The 13,356-nt window shown below is 40.7% G+C and overlaps 1 protein-coding gene across 3 annotated transcripts in view; it reads left to right on the top strand.

Moving 5' to 3' along the window:
• nlk2 (nemo-like kinase, type 2) overlaps positions 1 to 13,356 on the top strand; it is a 159,019-nt gene that overhangs the window by 113,471 nt on the left and 32,192 nt on the right. For 2 of the 3 annotated variants that reach the window (XM_068008361.1, XM_068008362.1), the window contains exons 6-7: positions 779 to 988; positions 5,289 to 5,390. In XM_068008361.1, the coding sequence (XP_067864462.1) occupies positions 779 to 988; positions 5,289 to 5,390 (312 nt within the window). Of the gene's footprint in view, positions 1 to 778; positions 989 to 4,252; positions 4,829 to 5,288; positions 5,391 to 13,356 lie in introns of those variants that run through there. The other variant, XM_068008363.1, reaches the window with a different exon arrangement.

Below are 13,356 nucleotides of genomic sequence, written 5' to 3'. Positions count from 1 at the left end.
CTTCACCTTGATGTAATGTGTTCAGTTCTGACTGTAATTTATGAAGTATTGCCCTCGAGAGGGTTCTCAGATGAGCAAAAATGACGATTCTGGATATTTGGAATTTAAGTTTGAGGCAAGGTTACGGATGTTAGGCTTTTATTTTGAAAAGAGCAGACTTCGAGGTTATCAAATTGAATTTTTCAACATTATAAAAGAAATTAACAAAATTATCCAGGCAAGTTGTTCACTGTGGTGAGGGGTTCAAATACTTGGGATCACAAGTTTAAAAAAGTTAGGGGCAAGAAAGGACCGTAGAAGCCCATTAAACAAACTATAAGGAGATAATTGGATCCATTTTAGTGAAGAGAATGGACTGTGGTATGTAGGTGGGATTGATCAATTTTTTTTTAAAAAGGGACTGCCTTATTTTGGTTTAATGCTCTTCCCCTGTTCTGAAAGTTATGTTCTTAAAAGTCAGGCACTGAATGGGGTGATTGTGCTGCTAACCAACGATATGTGACAATTTTTAAGAAATTCTACCTTTCTGTTCCTCGTTGTGCTCACCATGTTAGACGCCTAGCAATGTAGTTTGTTGCTTTTTTCCGCCCAACCCCCCTCCCCAAACTTAAGTGTGAAACTCATTGCATGGTGAGGTCAGTTGCTTTTTTAAAAAAATCCCCTATAAGCTTGATGCTCATCACTCTTATGTGGGAAGTAAGTATTTTAACCTTGTTTTGAGATTGTAGGTTTAAGAAATTTATTGCTGGCATCTCAGACCAATTTTGTTTTCTTGCAGATCTGTGACTTTGGTCTTGCCAGAGTAGAAGAACTTGATGAGTCCCGTCACATGACCCAGGAAGTTGTCACTCAGTATTACCGAGCACCAGAGATCCTGATGGGCAGTCGCCATTACACTAATGCCATTGATATCTGGTCTGTAGGGTGCATCTTTGCAGAGCTTTTAGGCCGTAGAATCTTATTCCAGGCTCAAAGTCCCATTCAACAGGTAATTCAGCTGACTGTGAAGTACATTTTTATCACAAAAACGGGTGCCTTGTGTTTTAAAGGCATGAAATTCATATATACTAAATTGTATGCTGCACTGTTTTGCTGTTAAACCACACTTTTAGATAGTCATTGTAAAACATTAATCTACCATTTCTTCTCATAAGCCCCAAATGTGTAGCAGGTTTAGTTAAGATAATGTATAACGATATGTTATTGATTCATCCCAATAGTAGTTCAGATTTGAACCTTCATTTGTAAACCACCTATCTGTAAAAACAAATCAATTCTAAAGTTGATAGATGGGCGAGAGATAAAAAGTAAAACTGGAAAAGCAACAACAACTACTTGCATTTATATAACGCCTTTAATATAGTGAAGCGTCCCAAGGTGCTTCACAGGAGCATTATCAAACAAGATTTGACAATAAGGAGATAGTAGGACAGGTGACTAAAAGCTTGGTCAAAGAGAGAGGTTTTAAGGAGGGAATTCCAGAGCAACACATGAACTTTTTTCAAAAAATTAACATTGTGTTTGAGGAAAAAAAGTTAGTATTGTATGACTAATTATCTGGGGAATTGAAGCAGGCAGTGTGTTAGTGCAGTCTTTTTACCTCTGACACCTGAGTTTGATCTAGCCTGTTTGAGTGCTTAAGGTGGTTAGAATGGTAATTCAGACAAAATTCATATTCATTTGTATAAACAATTGAAATATAAATTAGCAATTCTCCATTTGTACTTGGTGACCATATCAACTACTTCTCAGTTGGGGTTCTACATCCTGTTTGTAGAATTATAGTTGTTTACTTTGTGCACCAAGTTTACACAACCAGCTATGAAACCAGTACTGAAATCTTTCTGGCATTTGTTTGTAAATCTTACCAATGCCATCATAGGAAGATAGGAACAGGAGTAGGCCATTCAGCCCCTCGAGTTTGTTCCACCATTCAATTAGATCATGGCTGATCTGTACCTCAACTCCATTTACCTACCTTTGCTCCATATCCTGTGATACCCTTCCCTAACAAAAATCCATCAATCTCGGTCTTGAAGATTTCAAATGATCCAGCAGTTTTGGGGAAGAGCTCTAGATTTCCACTATCCTTTGTGCTTCCTGATCTTACTCCTAGCTCTAATTTTAAGATTATGCCCCCTTGTTCTGGTTTCCCCCACCAAAGTAAATAGTTTCTCTATCTACCCTATTGAATCCCTTTATCCTTTCAAAGACCTCTATTAGATTATCCCTCAACTTTCTAAACTCAAGAATACAAGCCAAGTTTATGAAACCTATCCTCATAATTTTATCCTATAAGCCCTGGTATCATTCTGGTGAATCTGCATTGTACCTCATCTCGGGTCAACATATCTTTCCAGAGGTTAGGTGCCCAAAATTGAATGCAGTACTCCAGATGAGGTCTTACCAAGGCTCTATACAACTGATGTGGAGATGCCGGTGATGGACTGGGGTTGACAATTGTAAACAATTTTACAACACCAAGTTATAGTCCAGCAATTTTATTTTAAATTCACAAGCTTTCGGAGGCTTCCTCCTTCGTCAGGTGACGAAGGAGGAAGCCTCCGAAAGCTTGTGAATTTAAAATAAAATTGCTGGACTATAACTTGGTGTTGTAAAATTGTTTACAACTATACAACTGAAGCATCACTTCCTCACTTTTGAATTTCAACACTTGAGATGAAGGCCAACATTCCATTAGCCTTTTTGTACCTGTACACTAGCTTTTAGTGATTTCTATACATGGACACAGAAATAGCTTTGCTCCTCCACAGCTCTTAATCTCTCATCATTAAGAAAATATTATGATTTGTTTTTCTTTGGTCCAAAGTGGATGACATCTCACTTCCCCACATTGAACTCTTATCTGCCATAGCTTTTACCACTCACTTAGTCTGTCTATGTCCCTTCCTGCTCCCATCTACACAACTAACTGTGCCTCCTAACTTATGAAATGGTTATTGAACAAAACTGCTGATCCATGGATTTTGTACTGACTTCAGCTGGCAAGTGTAAAGGGTTGTGCAGCATGATACCAGTTTGATATTGGACCAACCATTCAGTCATTCAATTTGCATAAGGATACACAAGACATGATGCAAATTTTGCATCTGTGCTTTTGTACCTGAATGCATCCTGAGGAGGGAGAAGTTGCCTCACAGTGAAATTGCAAACAGGAACAGCTTTCATTGTACAACTTCTGTGAAGAGAGTGGCATATTTAATCACAGAGGGTAAATAAGCCTGAAAGGTAGTTCATTGCACCAAACAAGAAATTGTTTAGAAAGCTGAATCTATGGATTTCATAGCTGGAATGGGCACTTATCTAAATAAATTATTTATTTTAGACCACTTTCTAAAGCTGTGTATCTATATCAAAAATCTTGACTCTGTGCAATATAATGTCAGTTTAATTTTATGTCTAATACTCTTGTGAGCCTCTAATGTTAATTGATCTATGCTAACTATATGACAATTATTCCATGTGGTCTGTACTAGTCATGTGACACCACAGACCAGTCAGATGACACAGGAGCATGTGGCACCCATTTTTTTATTTCATGGACTTTTATTTGTAGCTTTCTAATTTAGCTTGTTGAATAGGGACTCTGTCATATTCAAATTGTAAAGTTTATATGATAGCTAAGATGTAATGAGTTACTTGAAATTTTAATCGTCCTAGATTGCTTTCCCCAGGCTAGAGAGTATACAGTGGTATGCAAAATGTCACTTCAAATGTGTTGTTCTTATGCAAATACAATTTGTTTGCAAAACAAGGAAAAATCACAACATAAACTGCTTGTTTTGTCCTGAAATCAATCAAATTAAGTTGGTGCTTTGTAGTGCATGGAGGTGGGCTGGGTCTTGCACCTAGGTGGTTCAAGAAATCATTGCATTGATGAATTAGTTTCATCAATGCCTCCTGTAGCCCGGCTTCCAACTTCAAAAGATACGAAATGTATCCCAGGCAGTGTGCTCCCAGTTTGCTTCTATTCTATACCACAGTGCCACATCTCACATGGAGGTGTTCTCATATAGCTCTATGAGCAAATGTGTAGGTATTCATGAGTTACAGCACAGCTGCTAGTATTTGTGTTCTCTCTTTCTGAAGTCTAGGAGATCATGAGAGGACTTGTATCATAGTAACCTTACTGGAGTGTTCTAGGATGCATACCATGAAAGAAATATTTAGGTAAACCCAAAAAAGAAATAGTCTCTTCCCTATTTTTTAAAATCTTCTTTCTCCCGCTTAGCCTTCGCTTCCCTGCTCAGCCGGACCTGAATCTGCCACCTTCCTCCGAACATGTCGAATGCCAATGTCCCAGCCGACTCTGCCTCCATCTCTGCCCCCTCAACCCAACTGTCAGCCAGAAAACGACAGAACCGATTCCTGGGAAGAAACCAATCCCATTGTCTATCATAAATGCTGCCAGAGCAGCTGTTCCCATGTCAGCTGATTTTGCCAGATGTCCCTTGGTTAAATTCCTGCTTGAGAGCAGAATTGGGTGCAGAATCAAAAGCTCTTGTATAAAAAAATATTACCACCAGTAAAGAGATAACTCTGGGTAAACATCAGTGATGCCTGGAATGGCTCTAGACTTAGGGGTAGAACATAGATTTTTTGCTGGAAAATGGGGGAGGTCATATTTTATGTAAATATGTACAATAATCAACATCAAACCGTACAAATCGAAGGAGCAGTGACAGCAAGCACTACAGACGAATGTAAATTGGGATTACATATAGTAGAAGAATAATGTAATTGAGATTGTGATGGATTTCAGATGAAGAAAATCATATTGCATCTAATTAAGTATAAATCTAAATATTATACAAAATGAAAATTATATGTAGTTGATATTACAATTTTATGTATTTCTAACCATTGCATATATACAACTTGCATTCCTGCACAATGGTGCCTCGAATGTAGAAAAAGTCATTATTTCTGGTTGTTATATTTAACCTGAAATATATATTGTTTCAGTTGCTTGTCTATTCAATTAATAATTATATATTCTGGCAGAGTTGGACAGTGTAATTTGATTTTTATATTACGATTCAGAAAACTCTTATAATTCCCACTAGCCCTAGGTACAAGTGAATTATCTAAGTTTCTCTCACTTGAAATAAAGGTAAATTGCTGCATCAACAATTCATATAGTTCTCCTTATAGTGATTTACACCCAATTTGATTTCTAGTCCTAATTTTTCAAAAGAAACTAACACTGGATATAACACTGGATATCCCATGACTATCCTAAACAGTTAATTATTTATCTGTGGCAGTTGGACTTGATCACAGACCTATTGGGAACTCCATCACTAGAAGCAATGCGGACAGCATGTGAAGGTGCCAAGGCTCACATACTCAGGGGTCCTCATAAACAGGTAAGATTTCTTATATCAGATTTTATAAACACTAAGCTCTTGGTTGTAAGCAGCACTGTTTAGTGAAAGAAAGTCACCAAGAAGATCATAAGTTTATGGGTTGTGTGTATGTACTTGGCAGGAAGTTTTAAACGACAGTTCCTGTTGCTGTTTGTACATTATCTTTATTGTACAACATAATAATTTTCATAAAAGGAATCCCAGTTTCAAAATTGTTGAAATAGCTGTTTATGCCAGTAACACGTTATCTTTTAAAATGTCAGTTTCCTCTGCACTCACTCATATTTGGTTCTTTAGACACAGGCAGTCCCTCCAGAATCTCACCCCAGAAGCCATTTATCTCAGAGCTAGATGGTGTGTCAGTGTTATTCAACAATGAGGATATTAAAGCCAAGCCCAATCTGTCCTCTCCTGATAACATGCGCACTTTTTCAGCCAGTGTCACTAGATAATCAAATTGGAAACGTTGGAATACCTTCTTGCTCACCCAAGCCAGCGGACACTGAAATTAGCACATTCACAAAACTGCAATGTCTGAAATCAACTAATTCAGCGCACACCAGAACTTGAATAAGGACCTTTTTTAATGTCCAATTCTGAAGGAAATAAAATTAGTTTGTCAAGTGGCTGTTGCGTGTTATGCCTGGTTTTATGAATTTGTGACTCAGTCACACAAAAACAGTATAAATAATATGGAGTTGCTCCATTCCATAAAAGCCTAGGCTGCAAAACTGTCAGGCTCAATATAAATTGCTGCAAATCACCTGTCATTTTCTGCAGGAAGAGAAATCTGTGTATGCTTTGATGATTTAATACCACCTAGTCAATGGACCAAATTTAGCGAGCTATAACTAAACCCTGGGAGATTGCATTCAATGTGAATCATGCTCATTCAAACAATGTGTTCTCTGCAGGGGCTGTAGTACAAACAGGGCTTTGGATGATGTACCTTTGAAAGCACTTACTTTCTCGCATTATCACTTTACAATTGCTGGATCGCTATTCCTTAACCTTCTCAGGCACTTTTACCTTATTGATCAAGACTAGAGAGAGAGCAGTGTTCAACTGAGACCCATAACTTCCCAATAGTATGCTGCTATCCCAATTTATTATGATCTACAATTGGCCTTCCTATAGGACCATTGAAGGTAGACAGATTTGCTTTTCTGCATACACCGATGTCTTTGAGTTGCAAATTATAAGCTTTCAAAAAAAATTAAATAAAATGACCACTCCTAGTGACACATGAAAGTATGAACTCCAACATCCTTTTAAAAATACTTCAAAACAGTATATAAATGAGTGAGCAAGCTGGGAATATGCAGGACAAGTCCAGGAATTGATGCAGAGCCTACTGCTGTGTGTGATCATCATGATGCAAGCAAGCAAGTGCATAGAATTGTTTTTTTTTCCCCCCAAGTGTAACAGAACAGGAGGCATCTAATCTAATGACATCACAAGACTGATAACAATCGATGCCTGTAGTTACTGATGGAGCTCGGGAAGTTGGGGTCATTTGTATTTGGGAGTGTTGTAGACAGCACTCCAAATAAAAGTGCCTTTAGTGTACCTTACTTTTTCTATTTTCAAGAGATTAAAATTTCACCAGTCATTTGCTGACCCTAAGGTTGCCTCTTTCTGCTTTTGCTTTATGTACTTTTATGCTTGGCTAAGCATTGTGGCTGGAAAGATGCAGAATATCATTGATTCTGGCTTCTTTGTTCTGTGCCTTAGTAACTTTGAGGTTACTGCAGACCGACCTTCATTCAGCTACTTAGCAAATTAATTCTGCCACCAAATTTCTCAGCCCTTGGACTTAAATTGACTTGTTGCTTATTTACTGTGACTTTCAGCTGACATTGTGAGCAGCCAGTGGTATAAGAAGGTGGCATAAATTATTGATGTGCAAATTCATCTCATCTGAATTCAAAGTTTCCAATTTCATGATGGAGTTTTTGCTTTTTGAAAATCAAACTGGACAAATGAAAATAAGTATTTCAAATATTGAAATGTTTGCTATAGTTTTCACAATGATTTATCAAATAGTTATGGAAACTGGCATTTAATCAGTGAGATACTAGTTACATTTAATATCCTTATTTGAATGTCCTATTATATATTTGTTTTGTAGCAGCTATAATTAAGCACTGTGCAGTTTTAGTGCTGATTTTCAAGTGCTTGCAGTTAAATCGGTCTGCAATCACTACAGTGGCAGCTGGTCTCCTAATACTGTTCAAGTTGGATCTCTCAACTTGTTGAAACTGAAATTAAAATGTATCTCTGTCCAATTTTACTTGCTTTGATAAAAGTAAGTTATAGTCCAACGATTTTATTTTTAATCCCACAAGCTTTCGGGGGCTTTCCCCTTCCTCAGGCGGTGTGGAAAAGACAATTAACCCCAGTCCATCACTGTAGTAAGACTTCCTTACTCTTGTATTCCAACCCCCTTGCAATAAAGGCCAACATGCCATTTGCCTTCCTAATTGCCTGCTGTACCTGCATGCTAACTTTTTGTTTCTTGTACGAGGACACCCAAATCTCTCTGAAAACCAACATTTAATAGCTTCTCATCATTAGAAAAACAGAATATTTTTTAATTCTTCCTACCCTTCCTACCAAAGTGAATAAACTCACATTTCCCCACATTATACTCCATCTGCCACCTTCTTGCCCACTCACTTAACCTGTCTATAACTCTTTGCAAACTCTGTGTCCTCCTCATAGCTTACTTTCTCACCAGCTTTGTATTGTCAGCAAACTTGGATACATTACACTCGGTCCCTTCATCTAAGTAATTAATATAGATTGTAAATAGCTGAGGCCCAAGTGCCAATCCTTGTAGCACCCCACTAGTTACAGCCTGCCAACCTGAGAGTGACTCATTTATCCCTACTCTGTTTTCTGTCCATTAACCGATCCTCTCTCCGTGCTAATATATTACCCCTAACCCCATGAGCCCTTACCTTGTGTAACAACCTTTTATGCGGCACCTTAACGAATGCCTTTTGAAAATCCATATATACTACATCCCTTTATCTACCCTGCTAGTTACATCCTCAAAGAACGCCAATAAATTTGTCAAACACTCTTTCCTTTTCATAAAGCCATGTTGACTTTGCCTAATCATATTATGATTTTCTAAGTGCCCTGTTACCACTTCCTTAATAATGGATTCCAGCATTTTTCCGACGACCGATGTCAGGCTAACTGGACTGTAGTTCCCTGTTTTCTCTCTCCCTCCCTTCTTGAATAGCGGGGTAACATTTGCTACCTTCCAGTCCACTGGGACCAATCCGGAATCTAGAGAATTTTTGAAGATCGCAACCAGTACATCCACTATCTCTGCAGCCACCTCTTTTAGCACCCTTGGGTGTAGGTTATCAGGTCCAGGGGATTTCTCTGCTTTTAGTCCCATTAGTTTGTCTGGTACTTTTCCTCCAGTGATATCAATTGTTTTAAGTTCCTCACTGTCATTTAACCCTTGGTAGCCCAGAGAGTTTTACAATTAAGCCCAGTACGATTTTCACCTGATATCCACCCATGCACACTCTACAACAGGAGTTATCAGCCTTGGATGAGCCACAATTTCCTCCAATTAAACATTGGGAAGACCGAAACCATTGTCACCAGCACCCACCGCAAACTGTTCCCTTGCCGCCGGTTCCATCCTCCTACCTGGCCACTGTTTCATACTGTTCGCAACCTCGGCATCCTGTTTGACCCTGAGCTGAGCTTCCAACCACATATCGTCTCCATCGCAAAGACTGTGTACTTCCATTTCTATAATATCGCCCATCTCTGACCCTGTCTCAGCTTATCTGCTGCTGAATCCCTCCAGAGTCGACTATTCCAGTGCTCTCCTGGCTGGCCTCCCATTTTCCATCCTCCGTTAATTTAAGCTGATAATCTCTGCTGCCTGTATCCTGACCTGCACCAATTCCTGTTCACCCATCACCCCTGTGCTTGCTAACCCCTACATTGGCTCTTGGTCCATCAACACCTCGATTTAAAAAATTTCCATCCTAGTGTTCAAATCCCTCCAAGGCCTCACCCCGCCCTCTCTTTGTATCCTTTTATGGCCCTACAACCCTCCACAAACACTACGTTCCTCCTCTAGCCTCTTGTGCATCCCCCACTCCCTTCACCCCTGATGTGGAGATGCTGGTGATGGACTGGGGTGGACAAATGTAAGGAGTCTTACAACACCAGGTTATAGTCCAACAGCTTTATTTGAAATCACAAGCTTTCAGAGCTTTCCTCCTTCGTCAAGTGAGTGTAGGGTTCCATAAAGGCACAGCATATATAGTCAGAGAACAATGCCTGGTGATTACAGATCATCTTTCCAACTGCCCGTTATCACACCTCAGCAGAGATATAATCAAAGGAGTGGATGGTGTTCAGACAGAGAAACATTACATCCAAGACTACTGAATACACAAGCGGTCAGAACACAAAGACAGAGAGAGAGACCCGAAAGGCAGAGAAAGAGAGAGAATGACCAGTTGTATTAAAAACAGATAACTTTTTTTCGCTGGTGGGGTTACATGTAGCGTGACATGAACCCAAGATCCCGGTTGAGGCCGTCCTCATGGGTGCGGAACTTGGCTATCAATTTCTGCTCGACGATTTTGCATTGTCGTGTGTCTCAAAGGCCGCCTTGGAGAACGCTTACCCGAAGATCGGAGGCTGAATGTCCTTGACTGCTGAAGTGTTCCCCGACTGGGAGGGAACCCTCCTGTCTGGTGATTGTTGAGCAGTGTCCGTTCATCCGTTGTCGCAGTGTCAGCATGGTCTCGCCGATGTACCATGCTCCGGGGCATCCTTTCCTTCAACGTATGAGGTAGACAACGTTGGCCGAGTCGCAGGAGTATGAACCATGCACCTGGTGGGTGGTGTCCTCTCGTGTGATGGTGGTATCTGTGTCGATGATCTGGCATGTCTTGCAGAGGTTGCCGTGGCAGGGTTGTGTGGTGTCGTGGACGCTGTTCTCCTGAAAGCTGGGTAATTTGCTGCGAACGATGGTCTGTTTGAGGTTAGGTGGCTGTTTGAAGGCGAGTAATGGAGGCGTGGGGATGGCCTTAGAAAGGTGCTCGTCGTCATCGATGACATGTTGAAGGCTGCGAAGAACATGGCGTAGTTTCTCCGCTCCGGGGAAGTACTGGACGATGAAGGGTACTCTGTTGGTTGTGTCTCGTGTTTGTCTTCTGAGGAGGTCTATGCGATTTTTCGCTGTGGCCCGTCGGTACTGTCGATCGACGAGTCGAGCGTCGTATCCCGTTCTTACGAGGGCGTCTTTCAGCGTCTGTAGGTGTCCATTCGCGTTCCTCCTCGTCTGAGCAGATCCTGTGTATTCGCAGGGCCTGTCCATGGGGGATGGCCCCTTTGACGTGGTTAGGGTGGAAGCTGGAAAAGTGGAGCATCGTGAGGTTGTCCGTGGGCTTACGGTAGAGTGAGGTGCTGAGGTGCCCGTCTTTGATGGAGATTCGTGTGTCCAAGAATGAAACCGATTCTGGGGAGTAGTCCATGGTGAGTTTGATGGTGGGATGGAACTTGTTGATGTTATCGTGTAGTCTCTTCAGTGATTCTTCGCCGTGGGTCCATAGAAAGAAAATGTCGTCGATGTATCTGGTGTATAGCGTTGGTTGGAGGTCCTGTGCAGTGAAGAAGTCCTGCTCGAACTTGTGCATGAAAATGTTGGCGTATTGGGGTGCGAATTTGGTCCCCATGGTTGTTCCGTGTGTTTGACCTCTGCAAGACATGCCAGATCATCGACACAGATACCACCCACCAGGTACATGGTTCATACTCCTGCGACTCGGCCAACGTTGTCTACCTCATACGTTGAAGGAAAGGATGCCCCGGAGCATGGTACATCGGCGAGACCATGCTGACACTGCGACAACGGATGAACGGACACTGCGCAACAATCGCCAGACAGGAGGGTTCCCTCCCAGTCGGGGAACACTTCAGCAGTCAAGGACATTCAGCCTCCGATCTTCGGGTAAGCGTTCTCCAAGGCGGCCTTCGAGACACACGACAACGCAAAATTGTCGAGCAGAAATTGATAGCCAAGTTCCGCACCCATGAGGACGGCCTCAACCGGGATCTTGGGTTCATGTCACGCTACATGTAACCCCACCAGCGAAAAAAAGTTATCTGTTTTTAATACAACTGGTCATTCTCTCTCTCTGCCTTTTGGGTCTCTCTCTCTCTCTCTCTCTCTCTCTCTCTCTCTGTCTTTGTGTTCTGACCGCTTGTGTATTCAGTAGTCTTGGATGTAATGTTTCTCTGTCTGAACACCATCCACTCCTTTTGATTGCTTTGATCTCTGCCGAGGTGTGATAACGGGCAGTTGGAAAGATGATCTGTAATCACCAGGCATTGTTCTCTGACTATATATGCTGTGCCTTTATGGAACCCTACACTCACCTGACGAAGGAGGAAAGCTCCAAAAGCTTGTGATTTCAAATAAAGCTGTTGGACTATAACCTGGTGTTGTAAGACTCCTTACATTTGTCCCTTCACCCCAGCCGTTATAGGCCTTGAGCTCAGGAATTCCCTCTCTAAACCTCTCCACCCCTCTTCTCATTTAAGACACTTCTTAAAGTCTGTATCTTTGACCAAGCTTTTAGTCACAAGATCTAATATCTCCTTCTTTGGTTCAGTATCAATTTTTGCCTGATTACGTACCTGTGGTACCTTGGGACTTTTTACTACATTTAAGGCGCTATATAAATGCAAGTTGTTAATCTTCTCTAATAAATTCCCATGTGGTACCTTGTCAAAGGCTTTCCTGAAGTCCATGTACACTACATCCACTGCATTTCCCCATCTATCATGTATGTTACCTTCTCAAAGAATTCTGAAGATTGTCAAGCACAATCATCCCTTTTGAAATCCGTGCTGGCTACTTCTAACTATTTTCTCTAAGGATGAAATTACCATGCATCTAGATAAAGTGTTTTTCTCCACAGATATTAAGCCAACTGGCCTGTAATTGCCAAGATTAGCTTGGTCTCCTCCCCTTTAAAAAATGGGTGCTACATTGGCCATTCTCCTGCTCTCTTGTAGCACATCCACACTCAATAGAACACTGAAATATCATTTCTAGGGCCGTTGCTATTTTCTCCCTCATCTTCCTCAGGACCCTAGGATGTATCCCATCAGGCCCTGGTAATTTGTCTTCCTTTAGCTTAACTAAATTATCTTAAATTTTCCTTTTATTGATTTTAAGTGAACTATGTTGAAAATGGCCCTGGCAAGGAAGCAAGAGTGCTTCTCCTATATAAAATTTCAAGTATTAATGGAACGATTGTAACAATTGTAATATTCTTCCATTAATACCACTTGAGGAAAACACCTCATTTTGAACTTATAACGAAAATACAAAAGATGCTATTACTGTCGACAGTTAATGTTTGATTCATACCTGGGCCTTTTTTCCATGTCTGGTGATAGTTGAAGAATTGAATGGACAACACACTTCAGAGGTAGTAGAAATAATGGTACTATTTTCCATTCTGGGACAGAAGTGGCGGATGTGGAAGGCAGAATTGTGACTGTAGTCAGGAAACCAAACAGAAAAAGAATTGCCAGAACTTAAATGAACTCTAGTGGGCAAATATAGAAAATAATTGTATGAAAAATGATTAACGTAAAAAGAACTATGCCTGATAGCTCTTTTATCTAACTTTCAGTTAACACCGGCTTTGATGTTAACAGTAATTATGCTCAAATATAGTTGCTTTTAAATTTGAAACCTTCTGCTTCAGCTTGCACATACTTTTAGGAAATGGTCTCAAGGTAGACCATAATTCAAAACTTACTTTGTTGGCTGTAAAGAGCTTTGGGGCATCCTGAGATTGTGAAAGGTGCTATAAAGATAGAGACCAGAGAAGCTGATTGTTCTCCTTAGAACAGAGAAGGTTAAGGGGAGATTTGATAGAGCTGTTAAAAATTATGAGGT

This window comes from Heptranchias perlo, chromosome 28, assembly GCF_035084215.1.
Source record: "Heptranchias perlo isolate sHepPer1 chromosome 28, sHepPer1.hap1, whole genome shotgun sequence".
Lineage (NCBI taxonomy): Eukaryota > Metazoa > Chordata > Chondrichthyes > Hexanchiformes > Hexanchidae > Heptranchias > Heptranchias perlo.
The sequence above is the reverse complement of the archived record's forward strand: the minus strand, read 5'-3'. Positions and strand labels throughout refer to the sequence as shown.